The sequence below is a fragment of the Natator depressus genome, chromosome 2 (genome assembly GCF_965152275.1).
Source record: "Natator depressus isolate rNatDep1 chromosome 2, rNatDep2.hap1, whole genome shotgun sequence".
Lineage (NCBI taxonomy): Eukaryota > Metazoa > Chordata > Testudines > Cheloniidae > Natator > Natator depressus.
The window spans coordinates 156,319,182-156,343,267 of record NC_134235.1 but is presented as its reverse complement, the minus strand read 5'-3'; the positions used below and the strand labels follow the sequence as shown (position 1 = coordinate 156,343,267).

At 41.4% G+C, this 24,086-nt stretch overlaps 1 protein-coding gene across 1 annotated transcript; it reads right to left on the bottom strand.

The window, feature by feature from the left end:
- Positions 1–2,324: 2,324 nt before the first annotated feature.
- FRRS1L (ferric chelate reductase 1 like) lies at positions 2,325–17,915 on the bottom strand. Its single transcript, XM_074943514.1, has 5 exons — positions 17,240–17,915; positions 10,987–11,071; positions 10,358–10,496; positions 6,004–6,250; positions 2,325–5,477 (listed from the first exon to the last, which is right to left on the bottom strand). Exons 1-5 carry the CDS (start codon positions 17,913–17,915, stop codon positions 5,305–5,307), a joined length of 1,320 nt encoding a protein of 439 aa, XP_074799615.1. The 3' UTR covers positions 2,325–5,304.
- Positions 17,916–24,086: the final 6,171 nt, after the last annotated feature.

Sequence of the window (24,086 nt, the reverse complement as noted above, 5' to 3'; positions counted from 1 at the left end):
ATTATTCTGGGTTCTGCTGAAAGGTGGTTGCAGATCCTGATTCTTTGCTCAGCCTGAGTGCTTCTTTAACCTGTATCAGTTTGCAATGGTCTCAAAAAGATTAGCTGCTAGCACATCATGTTCCATTCACTCCCCTCATCCCCCACCATATGGTGGTGATTGTGCAGAGGGTGACATAAATGAATGACAGCTCTGCTACATTTACATCAGCTGGGGACATCCTAAAGATAGGGATAATCATAACAGGGGAGTTAAATGTCTCTTATCCCTTTGTACCACTGGAGTGCAGCAAAGCAAGTGTGTGTGGCGGGGAGGAGTGGGACGAGAAGAGGCAGAGTTTTCCCCAATACAGTTTCTTTCGAGTATGAAAACAGGGTTATTCTGCTTTTGAATTCTGGGTAACTGAATTACCCTCTATTTAAATACTTCATAAAATCAGTAATACTGTTAGTTTGTAATGTTGTAATTTAGGTTTTAAGACCTTTTCTACTATAAACAAACTGTATGAGATTATATGTCTTTATGAAAGTAAAAAGGGAGTCTTCAGCTGTGCTTCCCTTCCCTCTTCTTTTTCTCTCTCTTTCCTATCTCATTCTTCCTTTCTGGGAAAAACAGGCCAAATTATTATATTTATTATTTGTCTGGTGGTAGCATTTAGAGGCCCCCGTGGAGGAGGCAGGGTCCCATTGCACCAGGCACTGTACATACGTAACAAAAATCTGATTCTTGCTCCAAGGAGCTTACAATCTATGTATAAAATGAGAGGCAACAGGTGAAGACAGACAAAGGGAGCACAAGATAACACTATGATTAACATAATAAGCAGAACTCACAGCTAAAAAAAAATTTTTTTATACAGATACATGGTCCCAGGTGGTAACTAATGCCTTTTGTTGGTTATACAGATAATGTTGGAAAAGACCAATCAGGGCCATATTTCCAAAGGCCTCCTAATTGTGTACACGCAAAATTTCCATGCACGTTCCTGTGCCTGCATTTGTGCATGTGTGCCAGCTAACTGTACAATTAATTCACCTCGTACACAAAATGGAAGCCTTTTGAAACTGTTCTTTAATGGCCAATTCATTAGTAATCTCAGTAAGTAGGCTAAGAAATGATTTGGTATGGAGACTAAACTATCCTCTCCCTAGAGATTGACTCTCCTGATCGGGGTTGATACACATTAGTTAGGGAGGTATGAAGAAGCATGCATTGCTGCATACAGCTTCTGTGGGTAAAGAGGACTTTAGTTTCCAGGGCACCCTCCACAAGCAATAAAAAATGTAAAGCAAGTTTACAGTACTTCATCATATCAGGGACTAACTACTGCTTTTTAGTATTTAAAACAACAACATGTAAGAAACAGTTACGGGGCATGCTCAGTTACTACTAAAGAGGTATTATATCAAGAGTCAAATTTCACTAAAGTCCAGACCTTTCCTCTCTGTTATAGTTAGGCTTGGCAGACTTCAATTTTGTATTATAACTGACTGATAATATTGATGTTTATTTTGAAGTATTTTTTTCAATGTTCACAGTAGTGCACAATTATAGAGTTAAAGCATTTTCCCCCCATTTTTATTTGATTTAAATTTTCACAGTTTTGGGAAATTATGGGGAGGGAGACAATTATTTAATGGCAGCAGAATTGGAAATTCAAAATGTTAAAACTTTATAACCATTAACACAAATTATCAGCATCACCACTTCAAAATATACAAAGTACATATCCTTAAATCAAACTCTAACAAGTTTTCAAGCTGAATTTTGCCTATCTGTAAATTTCAGTTATCATAAATGGAAATATTTTTTGTTGGTTTCTGGGTGTGTGTTGAAATCAATGTTTATTTACATTTACTGTTAAATATCTAATCCTTCCAAACCTAATTACAGCGTTGCTGCAGTTTCACCCTTTTCCTGTCCTCTCCAAATATTAGCAGTCCAAGCAACTTTACTTGGTGAAAATTCTGAAACTGGGTTGCTTCTGATGTTTCATTTCCAACCTGGTGCTACTTTAACTACCATGTACCCTATTCTGACATGGGGGAGAGGGTGGGTGATAGGCATTGCCAGAAGTCTGTGTTATTTGGTAGTAGGAGACACCTTCCATTTAGGAAGCAAGATTGCAGTGATGCTGTAGTGAAAAGGGGACTTTGCTATAGATAATATCTTTCCAATACAGAATATATATTAAGTTCCCAGCCTTGTTTCTCTCCTCACCTTTATTATCTCTGCTCCTGCTCTGCAGAGATGCTCATGGAGAAAGTCCCATGATCTTGCCAACTTTCTTCCATATAGGCTTGTTCTTTCTTCCTTCTGCTCTGTTCTTGGCCAAGCAGTTCTACTTTTCCACTATTATCCACTCTCATACCTCTAATCCTCAATGGCTGTTTGTAGCCTTCCACTCTCCTTAAACCCTCTTCCATCCCCCTTGAACATTAAATTTTTGGGGGCGGGGATTATGCCTTTTTAATATCAGTAAAGTATGTAAAATTATGGTATAGTAGAATCATAATTAACAGATACAAACTCAAACATCAATTGAAAAGCTGAAGAGTAGTATAGTTTCTCTCTCTCTCTCTCTCTCTTTTTTTTTTTTGGTAGACTTGCTGTATTTTTCTCTATTATTAAGGAAGGCTAAATAGGGCCAGCTAATCACTTTGAGATCCTTGGTGCTATAAAAGTGCAAACTGCTACTAATATCTGAACAAAAGGAAAGTACAACCAAAAAAAATACATTAATCTCAGGTAAAGGGTGAACCTTTAACTCACAAAAACAGAATCTGAAAGTGAAGGCAAAAGTGAAGTTTGCCTTAATGTACGGCATAGGCTCAGCCACCAGCCCTGAAAGCTCTGTAATCTGAAATAGTGTATATTCTCCATGAGCATGACACAAAGGAATACACTAAGTGCAAAGGTTTAGCCTCAGCTCTGAATCTGTTTACTTTTGTCAGGTTGATTAAATCTCTTTGTATCTTAGTGTTATTTTTACTGTCTTTGTATATACTGACCTCAATTTTGAGGGCGAGCAGGAGTCAAGTGGAGGCAGGAGAGCAAAGGTAGGTTTGTGTTATGCTCCAGTAATCTATAGCTGCTGGAACAGCCCCTTGTGGGCAACTGTAAGTGCCTCTAAATTAGAGCAGGCCTGAGACTGCTTTAACTTATGCTGGTAGTAAAACTGGCCATGGGCTGGGAGCTGAACAGGCTCCTTGCTGTAATTTAAGCAGCACATGGGACACACAGCATGCTTTGACCACATTCTTCTCTCCAGTGTTAGAGACTATGGCATAGAGCCAGCTACCCAGAACTATGCCATCAAAGGATTCTGCTACACCAGAAGAATCTCAGCTGTCTGCTTAGAACACATTAAGGCTATGATTTGCTCCCAGAGTTCCACAAAGCAGACCCAATCAGGGACAAGGATCTGACCCACTACAACTATATCACATATTTAATTAGTTGGTTAATCAGGTATAGAGGATTCACTTACTGAAATGCACTAAGATAAAGTCACTATTTATGAAACACTTTAAAGTGTAAACTTTTCTAATTAATACTCCTTTTTTTAAACAAATGTTGCAATTTTAAATATGGACAAAATGCTTGCTAGGGAGGTAAATAACCATTTAAACTGAAAATTTACATACTTTAAGCACACAGTTTCGAGGAATGCAAAGCCTTAAAAAAAATCAACCTTTGAATTTTATACTGTGAGTAATAATGCACAAATTACAAAACTCCAATTATTTTTTTTCTTATTACCTCACCATGCAATAACTAAGATGGAAACATCATCTCAAATAAGACACTCTACAAGTACACAGCGCTAAAGAGTTCTCAAACATGTCAAGCGCTGTGTACTCTTTGTACAACAGCCTAATACATAGTATAACTTAGGGACTGAACCTGCAACCCTAAAGCATGCAGAACTCCCATTTGAGTGGATGGAAGATTTGTGCATGTGTTATCTGCAAGATCAGGTATTTAAAGAGACAGCTGCTTCCCTGCTTAAGGTAATCATAAATTTCCTATCATGTAGACAGTAAAAATGTACAGCAATAACCCAAAACATTTTAGAATAAGTTGTGATCTATTCTTCATTTGATACATTTCTGCCACTCCCATTTACAATAACACTTAACTATTTTCTTTCCCTTTTTGTAATACTTCTTTGAAGGATAGACAATTCAAATCTATTTTCATGGTTGAATTGTCTTTTTCCTCATTGGATAAATATGATTTTACCTATGATTCTGATGGAACTGAATTTAAGGCTCTTTTTATTTATTCCCATATTTTCATATTAGTACCATAGATCATGTTTGCATTGCTCTGGGAACAATGAGCTGCTGCTCCTGCTCATCTTTAACATGGATGGAATTTAGGGCAGATAGCAAGGTGAGAACAGACACCTTAGGGTTACTGCAAAACCGCTGTTTAAAAGACGTTTACATCTAAATAACATTTTTTCATAAAAAAAGAAACTTACTTTGCCTACTGGAAGATGTCTTATGGCTTGCAGGGGCTTCTATAGTCTATATACTTTTAGGCATTTTTCTGTATCATGAAGAATTTATATCAGCATTAATTTTCTTTTTTCTTGTTTATATAGCATCATCTCTCATTAATAAAAAGCTTAGCTATGTCTTCTTAAGTATGGCTGTGTCTAAGAATTATTTTTATAGTACAGACAATTATTAGAATTCTGCAATGGAAAGTTTAATTTTGTTTGTACTGGGAATGTGAAGCATTTTCTGGTTTTGGAAAGCACCAGAACCATTTAGACCTGTGAGTTGCTTTTGTCAAATTCAAAGTATTTTGGGAGGTGAAAGCCCATTATCACAAAGCAGTCCTTATTAAACAGCGGTGCTGTGACAATACCCTGACTTTGAGTTCAGAAACTGCACTTACAGGTGTGCTATCTGCACCACAAGTATTTAACAGACAATATTTCCCCAACGTTTAGTTCTTGAACTGAAGGAAACTGTGTATTAAATAATTTGATTCTATATGTCCATTACTAAATTCCCCCCAACACACACACACACACATTTTACAAAAGTATTTTTCATTAAACAACTAGTAGTTACACTGGAAGTGGTTTGTTACTTGCTCCTTGATTATTCTTAATTATTTGGCACACCATTACTGCTCAAAGGAGAGGTTATTTCCTTGCTGAGAAGATGAAATTGTCAACAAAGCAGCTAGACGATCATGTGATATGAATTCCAACAGAAAATTCATCCATCCTGAGGAACTCTCACTAACAAATTCTCACTATCTTCCATACATATCCAGCTGTGATCATGGGGTTCCCATCAATAAATAAAAGGTCAGTGCAACAATAAGAAGCAAACAGAATGGAGAAGAAAAGGTCTGATAGGCAGCTGATGGCATAAAAATGTCTTCATACTTGTAAATACTGACAACACGCTCTGATACAGGCGGTGAGTCTATGTCATGCCGAGTTATAGAACCTTTAATAGACAAAGGATAGAAAAAGAGATGAGCATAGCATGTGAATTAAACTACTTCTGATTTTTCTTTCTTTTCCACTAGATAACCTCACCTCCTCTCATTGCTAGTTACTATACCAAAAGGAGGATTTTCATAAGTTTAAAGTGGTGTTTCTAGCCAAATAGGAAATCTTCACAAAAATACAGCATTACATGACCAGTTAACATAGTGCCAGAAGGTAAAACTCTGAATAAATCATACGAAACCTGAACAACAAACTATGAACAATATCCTTCAGAAGAATCATGTACTGGTCATTCTGAAGCATATACAATCAATTTTAGCTTTTGGGAGTAGAGATAATCAAAAAGAGTAGGTAAGGAATTTTTATATGACTTAACTTGACAGTGCCCCCTTAATTTACACATATACACACACTGCTATTGTAAACAGAAATCGGAACATCTTTTGCAAACTATTTTAATTCCTTTTACAATGATGGAATAGATTGAAGAACGCAGTCGTAGCCGCATACCATCAACTTACCCTGAATTGCTGGACCCCAAGCAAACAAATAGTACCAGCTCAAGTGAAGATCTACAATAGTTTCATCTCTGGGAACATACACAGGACGTTTAAATCGACAAGTCACACGGTTGTTTTCAAAAATCCCTTCTTCATCTCTAGCTGGATTTCTCTGGATCTCTTTAGCCCACTGACCAACATTATAAAAGTGCTGTATTCGGACCCTTCCATTATCATCGTGAACACAAGCCATGACGTCATCTCCACCCTACACGGTAGGAAAGAAATGAGTCAGAGTTCTACCTTTTGAAAGTTTTACTTTTAGCAAGAAAACTCAACAAGTAATAATTTTTTTTCATATCCATAAAAGTATTCGCATTACATAATTTTCACTATGAAAGCTGACATAATAAAAGCTCTAGTTCCCCCTTTCATTGTACAAATCCCTGGATACTTCCACCTGCAGATTGTGCAGAAAAAAGTCAATGGTAATATTTACTTTTTCTATCTGTTTATGGGTATGCAAGCCACTTTTTGATTTTCATCAATACGTATACCAAATTCTCGTAGGATGGCAACTGCCTGACATAATTTAAGTAACAAGAAAGAAAAAGTAACATTTTTTTATTGTTCAAAATATGTGAACTTCCTGGATATTGTACCACAACAAAAACAGAGGAAGAACAGAACTTTTGGGGTGCAAAGTTCATTACATTAAATGCTATATAATCTAATCAACAGTAGGAAACAAATCTAAAATATCTGAAGGGTTAATTGCGTAACTGCAAGGAATCTACTTTAATTCAATAGTGTTTTTCCTAATTCCTTCCCTTAATATATATCACCCAAGTGCAAAGTAGGAATTCAGTTAAACAAGTTGAATACTATAAAATACTAACAGAACTAACCAACGGCAAATTTACTTCTGCACATATTGTAGGCAGTGACACAGAAACACAATCTGAGAAACAAACAAGTGGATGACTTGTGTAGGCTATTCATAGAAGCACTGTATTCCTGTATTCCTAAAACAATTATTCAAAAACACTACTGACACAGCAAAGATACTTAACTGTTCAGGGCACAATATTACTTACAAAAGTAAAGCCTTCTAGAAGCATTAATATCAGGAATAAATCTTAAAGTTTTGTAGGTTGTTGGCAACTAAAGATTGGGTTACTGCCAGTGGTGTAGATGTTAGTACTGGGTAACAACATACCCCATAGCCATAGTACTAATGTCATCAATGTGTCACATTGAAGGAGGCAATAGTGTTTGCTGACTTTATCCTTAAGTAAGTCTGTCCTTTTATGCATGTTGCAAAAGATTCATAACTGTCTTTGCTCACCTAATCCTGGTTGCACAAACTGCTTTTGGGGAACAAAATGGATGGGGACAAAGTAAGGGGTGGCACATTAATTTAGCTGCCACTGCTGTGTAGATTCTTACAAAACTGCTGAAAAATGGAAGAACTAGGTAAGACATGGATTTGAAAAGCTCCAGGTGCTCGGTATTAATGTGGGAGAGGTGATGACTGCTACAGTTGAGGTTATATAAGGGCTTTCATTCTAACCTCCTGTTTTCAGTCACAGTTTTCAAAAACTTTCACCTCAGGCTTAATTTGTGTTTAAAGGTTTAATTTATTTTTTTATAAGTTTGAGCAAAAATTCTTCACCTCTAAGGACAAGGAGATTTAAAAAAAAACAAAAAAACAGCACCTTTCACATTAAAAAACCAAACACAAAACAAAGTTAAAATGTTGTTTTGAACTATTCTGTAGTCAAAATTGCCATGTAGCTCCCTAACACATCAACCCAATCAATTTTAAAAAAACATGGATTTTTAATTATTTTCCTTGCCTAGTTGTTCTTGCCATGTCCTCCTTATCTGGGATCTTTCTACTGGTTCTCCTTTACATGCCACTTTGAATTTAAACTTCCTAGGTCTTCATTGGTAAGGTTCTGCAGAACTCCACCCTGCCCTACATCTTAGGTTTTTTTTCCTATCAGGTCCCCCCACCCCACATCTCCGCCAGTGATGCCAGACATGATGCCCTATTCAGTTCCTTCTTCTCCACTCATCTCTGTGCATTTTTTCTACAGTGCCCCCTTTGTATGGAATGACCTCAGTTCACCATGAACAACCACTTTCTCCTAATTGAAATCCCTCCTTAAAACTGACTTCTTGCATTATGCCCACAAAAAGTTAATTCATAATAACTATAGGTCAAACAAACAAACAAACAAAGCCTTACTAATTACCCCTACCTCTGGAGTTCTCAGTGGGTCCCACTTCTCTGTCTTTTAGACTGTAAATGCTTCAAGACATGGATTGTCCTTATTTCTGAGCATACTACAGTGACAAGCACATTGTTGGCACTGAATAAATAGGGGCCAGACTCTGACACCTTTGCTCACAAAGGGTGGCAACACATTCCACGAGTGTCCCATCCACTTCAACTGGACGAACAGTAATGTACTATTCAGCATGAGCAAGTGTATCAGAATATGGTTCCGAGTCAACAAATAAAAATAATAAAATCTGAACCTAAATTAACAGAAAAGGAGTACAAATCTTAACAGGAGAGAGAGCACAAAAATGGAACAAGCATTATGCTATTCAAGACAAAGAAAGAATACTAAAAACTGCACAGGGCAATGAAGAAATAATCCATCAAAGAATCAAGATGCTTTTCTTCCCTGAACTGTGTCAGGCTGTTCAGGCCAGAAACAGGGACTTGATTCCACGAAGGCAGAATTTTGTTGATGAGGAGCTTTTGCCAAAAAGCTCAGAGTCATTTACAACAACAAACCCTACATATTCTAGGACACTTGTTTGGCTGGGAAATTACTGGGAAAATAGATTAAGTTAACAGATACAACAAGCAATAAAGACTGAAATGACAAATGGCATTGTAGCCTGATTAAGTGACGTACAGCATCTCATACATAGCAGGTCTGAAAACCAAATCATTCACTTTAAAATTATGATTGTGCAGGGGTGCCATCTACTGGATATATGATAAGGCAGCATGTTACCACTGTTAATCTGATATAGAGTAGGGGCCAGATTTTTCAAGGTGCAGACAGGTGCTTGGGAGAGTTAAGTGCCTAGGTGCTTTTGAAAATCCCACTAAGTGCCTATCTGTATCTTGAGGCTCTTAAATACCTTTAAAAATGTGTCCCTACAACTATTTCTTAAGACTACATGACGCATATCTTTTATTTCCAACATAATACCGTTTACATGGGTAGGATGGCAATGCATCCCTCCTCACATTTCTTTTTGCTCCTCATTTTGGGCCTGAGCCAAAGTCAGCAGCTGATACCAGTGGGAGTCTTTCTATTGCTTCAGGGGGCTCTGATTAAGGATCATTAAACACTCTCCCATTTTCCAGTGTATAGAATCCACATGCAACTTTATAACTCCACTTGCCCTCTGACTAGGGATGTATTACATAAACACTATTTTCAGTTGCAGATGGGTATGTTTCAATATGCAATCAATTATAGATAGCATTATAAACTGTGTTCTAATCTTAAATACATTAATGAGAATCACTGTTTATATAACAGAATTATAGTCCTCAATGCTTGCTTTCCTCATAAAACCCCAATAAAAACAATGCTTCTGAAATAGAAAAATCACAGGAACAAGAATAAATATGAGGCAACCTTGTTCAAAAACTTTTTTAAAAAGCAAAGAAGCCTATTTCGATTTGTTCATTTTATATAGCATATATATTTAAATTAGCAATAATAATTTTCTCTCTAAATTCACCTGGCTTTTCTGGGAATGTGGGGTGTTGGTGAAAAAAAGAGGCAGTGGGCATCTCCTTGAGAGTGTAATGGTTAAGTCCAGATTTATACAGTGGAAAAATAATTGACTTATTCAAGAAAACTTTACACTTCACTAATTTCTGATGTATACTTTGCTCCATTAAACACTGGTACAGAACACTTAGAAGACAAATTTGTTATTCTTGAATGTTTTTTTAGAATTAAATGGTGCAAAGTCATTAACAGTCTTGCGTTCAAAAGCAGAAGCCAGAGATCACCGTAGTCTTTCATTCTCAAGAGAGGTGTCCAGTGCCTAGGGAACTTGACCAGGCATCAGTAAGGCCTGGGTTCTATTTCCTGATCTGCTTCCCAATCTGTAAAACTGGGGTTAATAATACTCAGCCCTCCTTTGTAAAGTGCCCTGCGAACTAGAGATGAAAAGCACTATGCAAACATTAGTTATTATTTCTCATTAAAAGTGTATCTTTCTCTACACCTGCCACATATTTTTCAAATCCAATATAAACTGTGCCTATTCTAATACATAAACGTTTATATACTTGTTAACATGAAACGTTAAATTTTGTTGGTCTCACCATTTTCTTGTCTGAGGAAAATCCTACTGCCACCCAGCCATCAGTGTCAGCACTCAACTCGAACTCTACATCAGCTCCTATTCTACGATAACTGAGAAAATAGTCACAAGTCTCTGCATTACATCCAGGTTTACCATACCTGAATGAAATAGGAAAACAGAACATGTATCTTTTTCTACCACGCAAAATATGAACAGCTTTTTTGTTCTAGCTTATCTGTGTTTCTACATCGAAAACTTGAAGACAGCATGATTTGTTGCTGTTAATGGTAGTGGTCACATAAATAAAATTTTCAGATATGGGTAGAACATATCATTTCTATACTATATTGTATTTTATATATAATACAATAAATTACAGTGTTAACAATAATTATCCCTTTATGGTAAGACTGGGTAATGTTGGCTCATTATGGTGAGCACTTATTCAGAGGTGTGGTCCATTGATCTCATTGCGACTATTTACGTAAGTGCTCATCAGGTGTTGAACAACATAGTCCCTGATCATGGTGAATATCTGCAGACAACAAACATTTAGTAAAATGAATGTGGGACATTTACTAGTGTCCCTAGTGAAGTCAAGTAACGTTTATAAACTGAAAGATGTCTACATTTTTATTCTACACCAACCTAAAGCATCCCTTGGTTTTTCCACAATCATCCACTCTAATTTTTGCAAATGGATCCACAGGAGGAGCAGTAGGGAAAGGGTAACCTGTATAATCAGAATAAACCGCCATTAGATAATGAATGCGGAGTAATACATCAGAATATTGCCACTGTTATTATTTATCTATATTAGAATAGTATCTAAGAGGCCCCAACCAAGATTAGGCCTTCACTGTGCTAGGCACTGTACATAAACTTAGTAAGAGAGAGAGTCCCTGCCCTGAAGAGCTCACAATCTAACTAGACAAAACATGCAAAGAGTAGATAAGAGAAAGTATTATTGGGTTGGATTATCTTGTATGCAAAATGCATTTTGAGGGATGGGGGTGTAGTGGACCCAGAGGCCACTATACCCGATTCTCTGCTGGCAGAAGGTCTTTCCACAAGTCAGCTAAGAATCAGGGATCTGCAATCAGCTCCTTCCTAGTCCCTCCTCCACTGCACTTGAGCTTTGTATCCAGTAGAGAACTGAGTCCTTTACCTCCATTTTAAAGATAGGGCACTGACGCTATGACACCTGGTCAGAAAGGGTTAAGCAGCTCGCAGGCTAAATGACCCAGATTCAACCTTTAGAGACATGTTAGAAAATATGTAAATGGTAATTCGGGCCATTCCATGTTAGATAAGCAAGAACTTTGAAATGTAAACCTGTATTGTTAGAGAATTAGAGGTAATAATAATTGTACGTGTTTAGTTATATATTGTTAGATGTTAACCGTGTAAACAGACAGTTCCTGTCTATTACTATAGCTATTCATTCAGAGATCAAAAGGGACTATTAACATTTAGATGAAATGTGAGTGTGATAACGTCATTGTCTACATGTCTCTTTAAAGTCTGTGATGAACTGCTTAATGGATAAATTACCTTATGTTAATCCATGTAGTTAATCACCAGTCATGTCTGAGAAACAGAAGGTTACATCAAAAGCCTGTTCTTCATCCAAGCCCAGGAACTGTACAAAGTACTCTTGGGATCTGATCCTTTCATCTCAGATCTGCTTGAGCTTTATTTTGGCAGAAGTTTGAGTCATAAGACTGATATCTCCAGTCGCATCTGGATCACCCGGGGTATGAAACATTGGACTGAAATTATGGACTAATTCTAAGAACTCTTTGCAACTAGAAAGCTCATCATCTTTACTATGAAACTGATCTCAGAACTGTACTCATAAGAATTGGCTGTAAGTGTATATTTGGATAAGATCTGGAATATTCATTAATTTGGGAGATATGTCCAATCCTTTGGGATTAGTAGAACTTTCATATTTGACTTGGCTGTCTTGGAGGGAGCCCAAAGGCTGGGTTGCTTTGTTTGGCTTCCGTGTAACCAGTAAGGTTATTCTAGAAGCTGTTTTATCTGGTGAATCTAAGTACTGGAATATCCACCAGCTTTGGGGGTTGTCTGCCCCATTCTTTCCAGTTTGCACTGATTTAAGTAATCTCAGCGTGCCCCCCTCCCACACCCCTGGGACCCTCATCACAGAGGACTGGATTTTCAAAAGTATCTGAAGACACCTAACTCCTATGAACTTTCAATGGGCATTAGTCACCTAACTCTCTTAGGCACTTTCAAAAATCCCACTAAGAGAGAATAAGTGATTTCCTTAGGCAGTCTGTGGCAGAACTACGCAGTGAGCACAGGTTTCCTGAGTCTCTGTCCAGAAAATGAATGTTAAAAGTTAAAAGCTGTTGAACCAACATAGTTTCAGTTAACCAACACAGATATGTACAGGGCCTTTTTGATTAATTCTGCATTAAGAATTAAAATGAATTTTATATTAAATCAAAAGGTAAAAGACAGGTTAAAAATAAAATACACTACATAAATCGGAACACAAAACAACCAGATAATGAAAAAGTCAGGGCTTCAAAATCAGTATGCACTTGCCCATTTGGCACCAGTACACTTTGTGGAATGAGGCTGTGTCATAAATATAAAGGGAAGGGTAACCACCTTTCTGTATACAGTGCTATAAAATCCCTCCTGGCCAGAGGCAAAACCCTTTCACCTGTAAAGGGTTAAGAAGCTAAGGTAACCTAGCTGGCACCTGACCCAAATGACCAATGAGAGGACAAGATACTTTCAAATCTGGAGGGGGGTGAGGGAACAAAGGGTTTGTCTGTCTGTGTGATGCTTTTGCCGGGAACAGATCAGGAAGGCAGCCTCAGAACTTCTGTTAAGTTAGTAAGTAATCTAGCTAGAAATGCGTTAGATTTCCTTTTGTTTAATGGCTGGTAAAATAAGCTGTGCTGGATGGAATGTATATTCCTGTTTTTGTGTCTTTTTGTAATTTAAGGTTTTGCCTAGAGGGATTCTCTATGTTTTGAATCTGATTACCCTGTAAGGTATTTACCATCCTGATTTTACAGAGATGATTCTTTTACCTTTCCTTTAATTAAAATTCTTCTTTTAAGAACCTGATTGATTTTTCATTGGTCTTAAGATCCAAGGGTTTGGGTCTGTGTTCACCTGTACAAATTGGTGAGGATTCTTATCAAGCCTTCCCCAGGAAAGGGGGTGTAGGTCTTGGGGGGATATTTTGGGGGAAGACTTCTCCAAGTGGGCTCTTTCCCTGTTCTTCGTTTAAAACGCTTGGTGGTGGCAGCATATGGTTCAAGGACAAGGCAAAGTTTGTACCTTGGGAAAGTTTTTAAGCTAGGCTGGTAAGAATAAGCTTAGGGGGTCTTGCATGCAGGTCCCCACATCTGTATCCTAGAGCTCAGAGTGGGGAAGGAAGCTTGACAGGCTGAGTGAACATCGTTTTTGAAACCTTACATTTTGAATTTCCTGATCTTTCTGGGTTCAGGTTTTCAGTCTTTATGTTGGTATTTGAATTTGATATTCTTTTCTTCAACTGACAGAAAAAGAAAGAACTAGCTGTGGCACTAAGAAGTTTTGCAGCTGCGTTTTCACTTCCTCAGGAGTTTTAAGCTGCACCACTCAACAGAAACACAACTATCGCTGTAACACTATTGGAGCTGTGCACTATTGCACCACTCCATAGTGCATACTGCAGTCAGCAATATAACTGAAAGCTTTTACTGCATGCAAACAAAGGAAAGTTTTCACTGCCTAAAACCTAGTTATTTAACCCCTTCCCTTCCTCTATCTTTTCAAGCAGCTATTTTTCAAAGACGTTCAGCCACACATGAAGTTTGAAGCTTTAAAGTTCAGCCCCATTTATTTATTTTAAAATGTATAAAATATGCTCAATACATATCTAGGCACATATATGATATTTAAAATAACACGTAGCTTTTTAAAAGTTAAAAAAAAATCAGACTTCTTCACCGCATATGAAATTATACACCAGCACAGCCACTCTCCTCCCTGCTCAGGCAAAAGCCTGAGAAAACAAGATGAGCCTTGCACTGTGGCCCAAAGATCAACTACTCATATTCTACCCAACCAGCAAGGGAAGTTAATTCCTAAACTGATAGTCCTTCAATAGAATGTCCTTCCTCAAACTCCATGGGTTTAAATCTTCGGGATTGTTAATAGCTCTACCCACCTCACTGGCTGATCTCAGCTAATATATGGAATCCTGGAAGAGGAAGCCCTCCGGGCAAACAGGCAATTGCCCCAAATCACCTATTGGGATTTCTCAGAGAGGAAAGAAAGAACTACTCAAGTGCAACACTGTCTAAGCTAGCTATGGTCTGCAAACAAGTCAGCGAAAATCTTGTCACAAATGAATGGAGGGCTTCAGACTGATCTAAAAATCAGTGAGAATACTTTCCATTGCTAAGAGATCAGTGTGACGAGTACAGCTTTCATACCAAATCCAGGCCTAAAGCCAGACTGAAAGAACGAGATGAGATAAATGAGAAGTGTCTGCGGTTTCCAAATTGTCTTGCCACAATTTCTGTCAATAATCTTTGCTCAAAAGGTAAGATTAGGAACAGGGCAATTACTGGTAAGATTGCTATGGTAAAATGATGGCTTCTTAAACAAAACCCGAACAACTGTTCATGTGAGGGATGCTGGCAATCAGCGCTCCTCTAAGGAGTCACTAGCAGTATCAATGGATAATGGACATAATACTGCCCTACTTCATTTTACTAGCCAAGAAAGTAAAGGCTCCAAATCACAGATGGTAGCTAGAAACTCTGTGACTGAAACTGTCCAGGACTGTGCCAGAAAAGATGATATATCTATCCCCTCCAGAAATGGTTTTGCCACCACAAAAGCAGCCAATTTTTTATCTAAATCACATCAATCTTGTCAGCACAGCAACTGGAAAACTTCTGATGGCGAGAAAGAACTGATTCTTGTATCTGAGTGGAGGCAACCAGGCATGATCAACCCATCAAACACCTGGAAAAGCTCTGACAAATGGATTTCACAGATAGGGAAAAACTTTCTTCACCATCACCACTTAAAACAATATTGCAATCAATGTGACTGCATGATTTTTGCCACGGACATTAGTCTCTATCCTATATGCCTCATCTGTCACAGGTCATCTTTATACCAAGGTAACCTGTGAAAAGAGAATGCTTGGCTGCCATTGCATAGATGGTTGACGACAGAAGACAGACTGCACCTCAGAACCAACGATAAAATAGGCTACAGATAGCAGGATATTCTGCTAAGAGAAATGTGAAACCTAACTGGGTCTTCCAGTCTCTGCATGAGGTCCAGTGCAACGGTCTCCTGCCCAATGGAAGTATACGTGAGCCCTGATTTGCAAGTGGTAGTAATAGAGACTTGGCACATTTAGCCTGAAAGGCTGTGTACCCATGAGGAGAACACTTGAGCGTTCTCTAGGAGAGACAAGGTTGTATTCCCTGCAAAAGCGCAGAGCGCAGCATTAGGCATCTCTGTGACCCCAGCACTGTCGCAGTGCCTGAGTCCAAGTTCTTGCTCCAAAGCCTGGAGACACCAATAGTGGTTATTGTAAACTGAGACTGGTGGTAGAGCTCTCAGCACCTCAGCCAAAAGGAAGGGCAGCTAGGAGGGGTGCCCAAGCCAGGGAGAGGAGGGGGAGCTATGCTCATTTTGCCACTCCTTTTTCCCATGATGAAGAGCATTTGATTGTCAATAGCAAATATGTCTGACACCCAAAACACAGCTCCGACCCACAGAAGGGCAGATTTCTCTCCTCCCTCTCTTCCTTTGCGACGAGCCTCAATCTACTGCGACCCCTGCACCAGGCCTCGCCTCCGACACTCCCCTTTCGGCACCAGCCTCGGGAGCCACGGGCCGTGCACGACGGGAGCTGCCGGGCGTGGGGCTGGCTCCAAACGTGCCCCAGAAAGTGCCGCCCCACAAGCAGCAGCTCGGAGGCCCCCGCCCGGCCACAGCAGGGAACGGACGCCGCCGAGTTACTAGCCAACGTGCTGAAACGACAACACGGGGCCAGGCAGCTCCACGGCACAGACAGGAGGGCAGCAGGGCGACGGGGAGGGAGACCCGGCCAGGAGCGGGGCCGAGAAGGGAGCAGCCCATCCCCCACCATGGACCCTCCACCAGCCTTGTGCAGCTTCCCACTGCCGATGCATCCAGCTCCCTCCATTCCCCGCCAGTGTCCCAATGCATCCAGCTCCAGTCTCCCCCTCATTCCGATGCACGCTTCATCTTCCCCCAGGCATCCAGCTCCTTCTCTCCCTCCCCTCGGATGCATGCTCCACACATTTAGCTCCATTATTCCCCTCCCTCCTGTATATTCTTCACCCTCCCCCGTTCATCCAGCTCCATTCTCCAGCTCCCCTTGGTGCATCCCCCCCAGTGTCTCAGGGCATCCAGCTCCACTCTCCCTTCCCACCCCGCACCAGTGCATTTCAGCTCCAGTCTCCCCCTCATTCCTGCATGTTTCATCCTCCCCGGTGCATCCAGCTCCTCCTCTCCCTCCCCTTGGGTGCATGCTCCGTCCCCGCCCCCGTGTCCGTGTCCCAGTGCATTTAGCTCCATTATTCCCCTCCCTCCTGTATATGCTTCTCCCCCGGCACCCCTCCGTGCATCCAGCTCCACTCTCCCGCTCCCCTTGGTGCATTTCAGCTCCACTCTCCCCTTCATTCCTGCATGTTTCACACACACACACACCCGTGCATCCAGCTCCTCTCCGTGCCTCGCTGCATGCTGCATCCTCCCAGCTCAATTCGCCGCCCCCCCCCCCCGGCCTCGGGGCACCTCACCGGGCCGGGGGTTGCAGCTTCCTCCTCCTACCCCAACAGGAGGCTCCCCACCCCGCGCCCCCCGGCCCCCTCACCCTCCTCGGAGAGGTAGCGCAGGTCGTAGAACTCGCTGGCGAAGGTGCCGTACGAGGAATCGTGCTGCTGCCGCTGCGGCTCGTCGCGGGCCCCCCGCTCCCCGTCCCCGCGGCCGCCTCCCCGCGCCCCGCCGCTCTCGTCGGCCGGGCTGGCGGAGGCGGCTGCGGGGCCGGCGAGCAGCAGCAGCCAAGCGCCCCAGCGCAGCGGAGACATGGCGGCCCCGCAGCCGGGAGAGGCGCAGAGCGAGGCGTGCAGCGGCGCCCTCCTCCGCCTCCTGCCGCTCGCGGCGTCCTGCGAGGGGAGGGGCAGCGGGCTCCTGGAGCCCGTGCGCCCCCCAGCTGGAATGGGGGGCTCCCTGGCCGCCCTCCCGCAGTGACCTGTGCATAGAGCGCGCTGGCAGCGAGTGGTTGATGGGAAGGGAGGAGCCTGCGATCGAGCGCCCCCCCCCCCCCGGTAGAGAGGCCGATCCGGAAACCTGAGACGCGGGAACAACCCCACCGACTTCCGGCAGGCAGGATGGGCTCTGGGTTCATGCAGACCGGCGCGCGGGGAAACGCGCTCTGCTCCGAAGTAGGGAAAGGTTTGGAGTGAAGGGAACGTCCCACTCCCAAGTAAATCACTGCGGTTACTCGGTGGTGCACTGAAATGACTGAGGGCGCGAGGAGAAGGAGGCATCGGGGGTCGGGGCAGCGCTGGCCTGGAGCAAACCGAGGCGGCCGCAGCAGGTGCCTCAGACTGGGAGCAGGGAGAGGCACCAGGACCCAGAGTGAAGAAAATTGTGTCTGCTGCTGGTGCAATGCATTCTCTCTCCTCTAGCTGCACAGAGATGGTGGAGTGATGTGCTCGAGGGGAAGGAGGGCACAAGAGACATAAGAGGTGGGCAAAAGCAAAGGTGAGAGGCAATAACAGAAAGCAGCAGGAGCTGCAGGGAGAGAGAGGAGGAGGAGGAGGAGGAAGCTCTTATGTACCTCTCTAGCACCCCCAGGAGCCTGGACTTACTAACCCCAGCTTCTCAGGGAGCTTCCTGTTTCCCTGAACCCAGTTGAGGAGATCAGGCAGTCAACTGAAGTAGTAGGAGCCAGTTAGGCCCTTAAGATGCTGATATCTTCTCTCACTCAGGCCCTGCTACCAGCCTACTTATTTGTCCCCTTCAACTGAGTGTTGAGAGCCACTATAGCTGGCACAGAACAGCAGTCATGAGTGAAAGAAGAAAACGCCCCTTTGGGGCAGCGTTCAGAAAAAGAAAGAAAAGCTTCCTTTGCTATCTAAGCAGGAAGGAGCTCTCCTGCAATATATAGAAACAAATGTTCACGATGAGCCTTCTGGCCCCAGTGAGGATGTGAGCGGTGAGGAGATGCCTGATCTTCCAGTTAGTCAGAGTGCCGGTGACCTGGCAGCTACTGCAGCATCCATGTCTCCATCTCAAATGGATGTAACCATACACATTCCTAAAGAAAAGTGTAGATCAGAGAAGAGTGTGGTGGAGGCGCAAGAAACAGCTGCTGCTGAGTTTGGTTCCTTAAGTCTAGATGATCCAGGACTGTGGACCCACTTGAGCAGTAGCCTGAGGGAATTCCTTGTACTGCATGGGCCACAGCAAGTGAAAAACTTCATGTTCCCCAAAGACAATGAAAATAGAAGTTTCCATCCAACACATTACTGGAGTGAAATCCCCAATGGTGACAAAGTGGAGAGGCCATGTCTTATGTACTCAAAAGCCCAGAATGCTGTATACTGGTTTTGTTGCAAACTCTTCCAGTCTAATGTTCTAGCCACATTGGGTTCTACAGGAACAAAGGACTGAAAAAATCTGGCAAGAAATCTGGCATGCCACAAGAAGGCAGCAAATTACCAGAGAGCATTCCATAGGTGGAAAGAGCGTGAGCTGAGACTAAGGTTAAAGGCCACCATAGATTGGCATCAAGAGAAGATTGCATCAGAGTCTCTTTACTGGCAAAATGTTCTGAAAAGGCTCATTGCCATTGTGAGAGTGCTTGCTACCCAAAACCTAGCACTGCGTGGCACTTCAGATCAGCTGTATGTGCCAAACAATGGAAACTTCCTTAAAATTGTGGAGCTGAGTTTGATGCTGTACTCCAGGAGCATCTAAGAAGGGTCACCACCCAAGAAATGTACACACACCACTACCTTGGAAAAACAATTCAAATTGAGGTCACACAGTTACTGGCAACAAAAGTCAAACACAAGATTGTGGCAGATCTGAAGTCAGCAAGATATTACTCTGTTATTCTGGACTCCACACCTGACATCAGCCATACAGAACAAATGACTTCAGTGGTGCGTTTTGTAACAACAGAACATAGTGAAAATGTCCCTGCAATGGTGAGACTGTCAGAGAGCATTTTCTAGAATTTATTGACATTGATGATACTACAGGAGCTGGTATGACAGATGTGCGTCTTAAAAAGCTGGAAGATACAGGAATTGCGATAGCTGACATGAGAGGTCAGGGCTGCGATAATGGTGCCAAAATGAGAGGAAAGAACAGAGGAGTGCAGACACGGATCCAAGAGTTAAACCCTCGAGCTTTTTTTGTCCCATGCAGTTCTCATTAATTGAACTTGGTGGTCGGTAATGCAGCATCAGCTTCTAGTGAGGCTGCTGAATTTTTTAATGTAATTCAAAGCATCTATGTTTTTTTCTGTGCGTCAACTCATCGATGGCAAATTTTGAAGCAGCATGTATCTGGGAACATCCTCTCTGACACTGAAACCACTGAGTGCCACACGATGGGAAAGTCGAGTGGAGGTGATAAAGCCTATCAAACACCAAATTGGGAAGATAGATGATGCCACAGTTGCCATTATGGAGGATAATGCTATGACAGGAACTGTTCGTGGGAGAACAGTGGCAGAGGGAAATGGAATCACCAGAAACATACAGAACTTCACATTTCTGTGTGGCTTAGTGTTGTGGCATGACATACTGTTTGAAATAAAGGTTGTGAACAAGAGACTCCAAGGTGTTGACCTTGACATATCTGGAGCAATGGAACAACTGGAGAAAGTGAAGTCATACCTACAGTCTTACCGGTCAGATGAGGGATTCCCAAACGTTCTGAAGAGTGCACAGAAGTTGGCAGAGGAACTTCACACTGAAGCTATTTTCCCACCCATTTCAGAATACAAGAGTCACCGAAGAAGACGACATTTCGATTACAAGGCACGGGATAATCCCGTAAGAGACCGCAAACAACAATTCAAAGTTGAATTCTTTAACCAGGTGCTAGATTGTGCAATACAGTCAGCTGAAGAACATTTCATGCAGCTCAAGGAACACAGCAGTGTATTTGGGATGTTGTATGATATTCCAAAACTCCTCACTATACCTGAAGAAGACCTACACCAGCAATGCAGGGCACTAGAGACAGTGACACATGATGACATGTGCGATATTGATGCGAGTGATTTAGGTCATGAACTGAAAGCCCTTTCAAGATACATTTCAGCAGGATCAACTCCAAAGGCTGTTCTGGAATATATGTGCACAAATACGATGACCGCCCTCTTTCCAAATGATTTTGTTGCTCTGTGCATACTTCTAACACTTCCTGTAACAGTTGCCAGTGGAGAACTCAGCTTCTCCAAGCTGAAGTTAATAAAAACACATCTACGCTCCACAATGACACAGGAGAGGCTGGTCGGCCTTGCAACCATCTCAACAGAGCATGAGCTGGCCCAGACTGTGGACCTTCAGCAGGAAAAGCAGTTCATATCTTTGCAACCAAGAAGGCACGGAAAGCACCACTTTGATTATTCAAACAGATAAAAATGCCAGTGTTTACTATGCAGACAAGAAAAGTTACATTTGCTGTTCAGGCGTTTGAAAGTTAAGTGTTACTTAAAACTTGTGAACAAGGCATTTTAAGTTGTTAGTTCTCCTTTACTGGGGTAGGTAGCAGAGCAGTACCATGAGAGGAATAGAACAGGAAGAAGGCAGAATTTCAAAGTTTTGGCCCAAGCGAGGGGGTATGGGGGCATCATTTGAGCTCTCCTCTTCAGGTGCCAAAATTTTGTGGGCCAGCTTTGGATTGGGGGGGATCATCAGCTGAAAAGTGAGCTCCACGGAAAATGCTTAGGACCTTATGGCTTGTCTTGTCCACAGATGTCATCGGTTTGCCCTGGTGAGAGAGAGAATGGGGCAGAAATAATTTCCCAAGGCAAATAAATGGAAACAAGCAGATTCTCACTGAGGGAAAAACCCAGTAAACAAATCAGCAGAGGGTGGTGGTGTAAATGAACCCACATTTATACGCTCCCCCCACATTAATAAATAACACATCACAGATGTTCTGACTAATGACTTCCCTCCCATGCTACGAAAGTATTGGGTATACTTCCAGGCAGTGGTATTGCCCTTTGGTTGTATTCACCAACTGATCCACTGTGGTCTCTAGGTCCCTCATTTAGCGAAGTATTTAAGCATTAGCTGCAAGGTGATTTCAGTGGGACTTAAGTACCTTCTTAAAGTTAATTATGTGTTTTAGTGCTTCCTGAATTGTGATTCCTGTACATTAATGTTAATTGCAGGGCATGTGCCTTTTGCCTCCTTTATACGCTTTTCTAGCGTCTTCATTAAATTTGAAAGTTTTAATATTGACATGCTTATTTACATTATCTGATGCTAAAAATAGTTTATAAAGAAACTATTTAAGTAAACCAGGCCCTAGATACTATAGAGGCCCATATCAATACATAGATTGATTTAAAAGTTAAAACCTTTATTTAATTTTTTTGTCTATTAATATTGATTTTTAAAATGCTCTTCTGTGGGCCACTCTTGCTCCCAGTTATTTATCCTCTGCTACAGTTGCCACGTAACCTATGCTCCTTAACTATGGAGTTCAGAATAAACCTTTGAGTATCCAGTAGAGGACAGTGGTGCACAGAAAGCAGAAGTCAGTACATGGCGATATGTTAGCTGAGTGGAGAAGCTAGAAATTTTTAGAAAAAAAAGTAAAGAAAAAAGTGCAAAAGGATTTTAGGCCTTATGCAAATGCACCATACTCCCAGGTAACCTACAGAAAGCTATAGGGGAGCAACATCAGGCTAAAACATCAAATATCGAGTGGGCCACTTGTTGCTACCAAACTTTGTATTGCTAGAGAGAAACTAGTGGATCAGGATAACAGGAAGGTAACTAATGCTACGTCTTATTCTTTCTGACAAAAAATTAAGTCTGATGAAGATTTTCCCCTTAAAGATAGCTCACCAACTGCTGTTGAGGAAGCATTTACTCAGCAATGGAACAGCTGTCAGCTGCATAATCTGTTTTCATGCATACGAAAAGACCTTAAGGCACTTTGACAGGGAGGATGCTGCACAGTAAATACTGGATTATTCTGTTACAGTTATAAACATTTTAGGATCTTTATTATTTATTACAGGTATTTATATGGAATCTATCACGATGATACTGAGAGTCAATACACTGTCCTTAACTTCAGTGGCATTATGCTGATTTACACCAGCTGAGGATCTGGTCTAGATTTCCTCCCTCCTGTACAGACATTAAACATGCCCTACTGTGTTTCTTAGGAGTAAAGGTTTTCCCTGATATTCTTTGCCAAATTGTTTCGTATGCTGCTTGGTTGCCAATGCCACAATAAGGGCTGCATATGAAATGCAATGTGATCAACTGGTTAGAGCATGTGGAATTAGGAGTCTTGGGTTCTAATATGTTAGACAGTGACTCATTATGATGGTGTATGATTGAATATGACCATTTATATCATTGATATTATCGCTGTTATACATTTGCAACAAATCTTGTACAAGGTACGTCTTGTAAGGTGTCAATGGAAGAGTTATGATTTGCTAAGTCTGATTATCCTGTTTATATGCATGTATCATCTTTGTATCTGAACTTATGATACATACTAGTATCTTACAGATGTGTTGTATTCCTGGATAACAGGTTGGGGCATTCACCAGGTGGGGAGGGAAAATGAAAATAGGTAGATGGACATGTGCCCTCTGTGGCATGAGTTTCAAAAACAGTGAAGGGAAAAAGGGGGTAAACAGTGAAGTGGCAAAGTTTGTAGATGATACAAAATTACTCAAGATAGTTAAATCCAAAGCAGACAGAAAAGAGATACAAAAGGGATCTTACAAAACTGGGTGACTGGGCAACAAAATGGCAGATGAAATTCAATGTTGAGAAATGCAAAGAAGTGCATGTTGGAAAACATTATCCCAACTATACATATAAAATTATGGGGTCTACATCAGTTATTGCCACTCAAGAAAGAGATCTTGGAGTCATCGTGGATAGTTTTCTGAAAATATCTGCTTAATGCGTAGCAGCAGTCAAAATGCTAATGAAGTGGTAGGAACCATAGGAAAGGGGTAGACAGTAAAACAGTAACTATCACAATGCTACCATATAAATCTATGGTAGGCCCACACGTTGAAAAAATGCATTCAGTTTGGGTCTACCCATTTCAAAAAAGATATACTAGAACTGGAAAAGGTACAGAGAAGAGCTACTAAAATGATGAGGGGAATGGAACAGCTTCCGTAGGAGGAGAGATTAAAAAGACTGGGACTGTTGAGCTTGGAAAAGAGACGACTAAGGGGGTGTGACCTGGGTCCCAGTGGGGACCAGCTGTGGTCAGTCAATTAGGGTGAACTGCAAAAAAGCTGGCGGATATTGCAATACTTAGATTTACCAAGCCAGCATAAACAGCTTCTTTATTACCTTAGTGGTTACTCAGAAGTCCAAACAACACAGTTCCCTTAAGTGATCCAGCCTCAGGCCTCCATCCAGGTACCTAAGTCAAATATGATGATTTCTGAAAATCTAATTTCATCATATAAAAGAAAA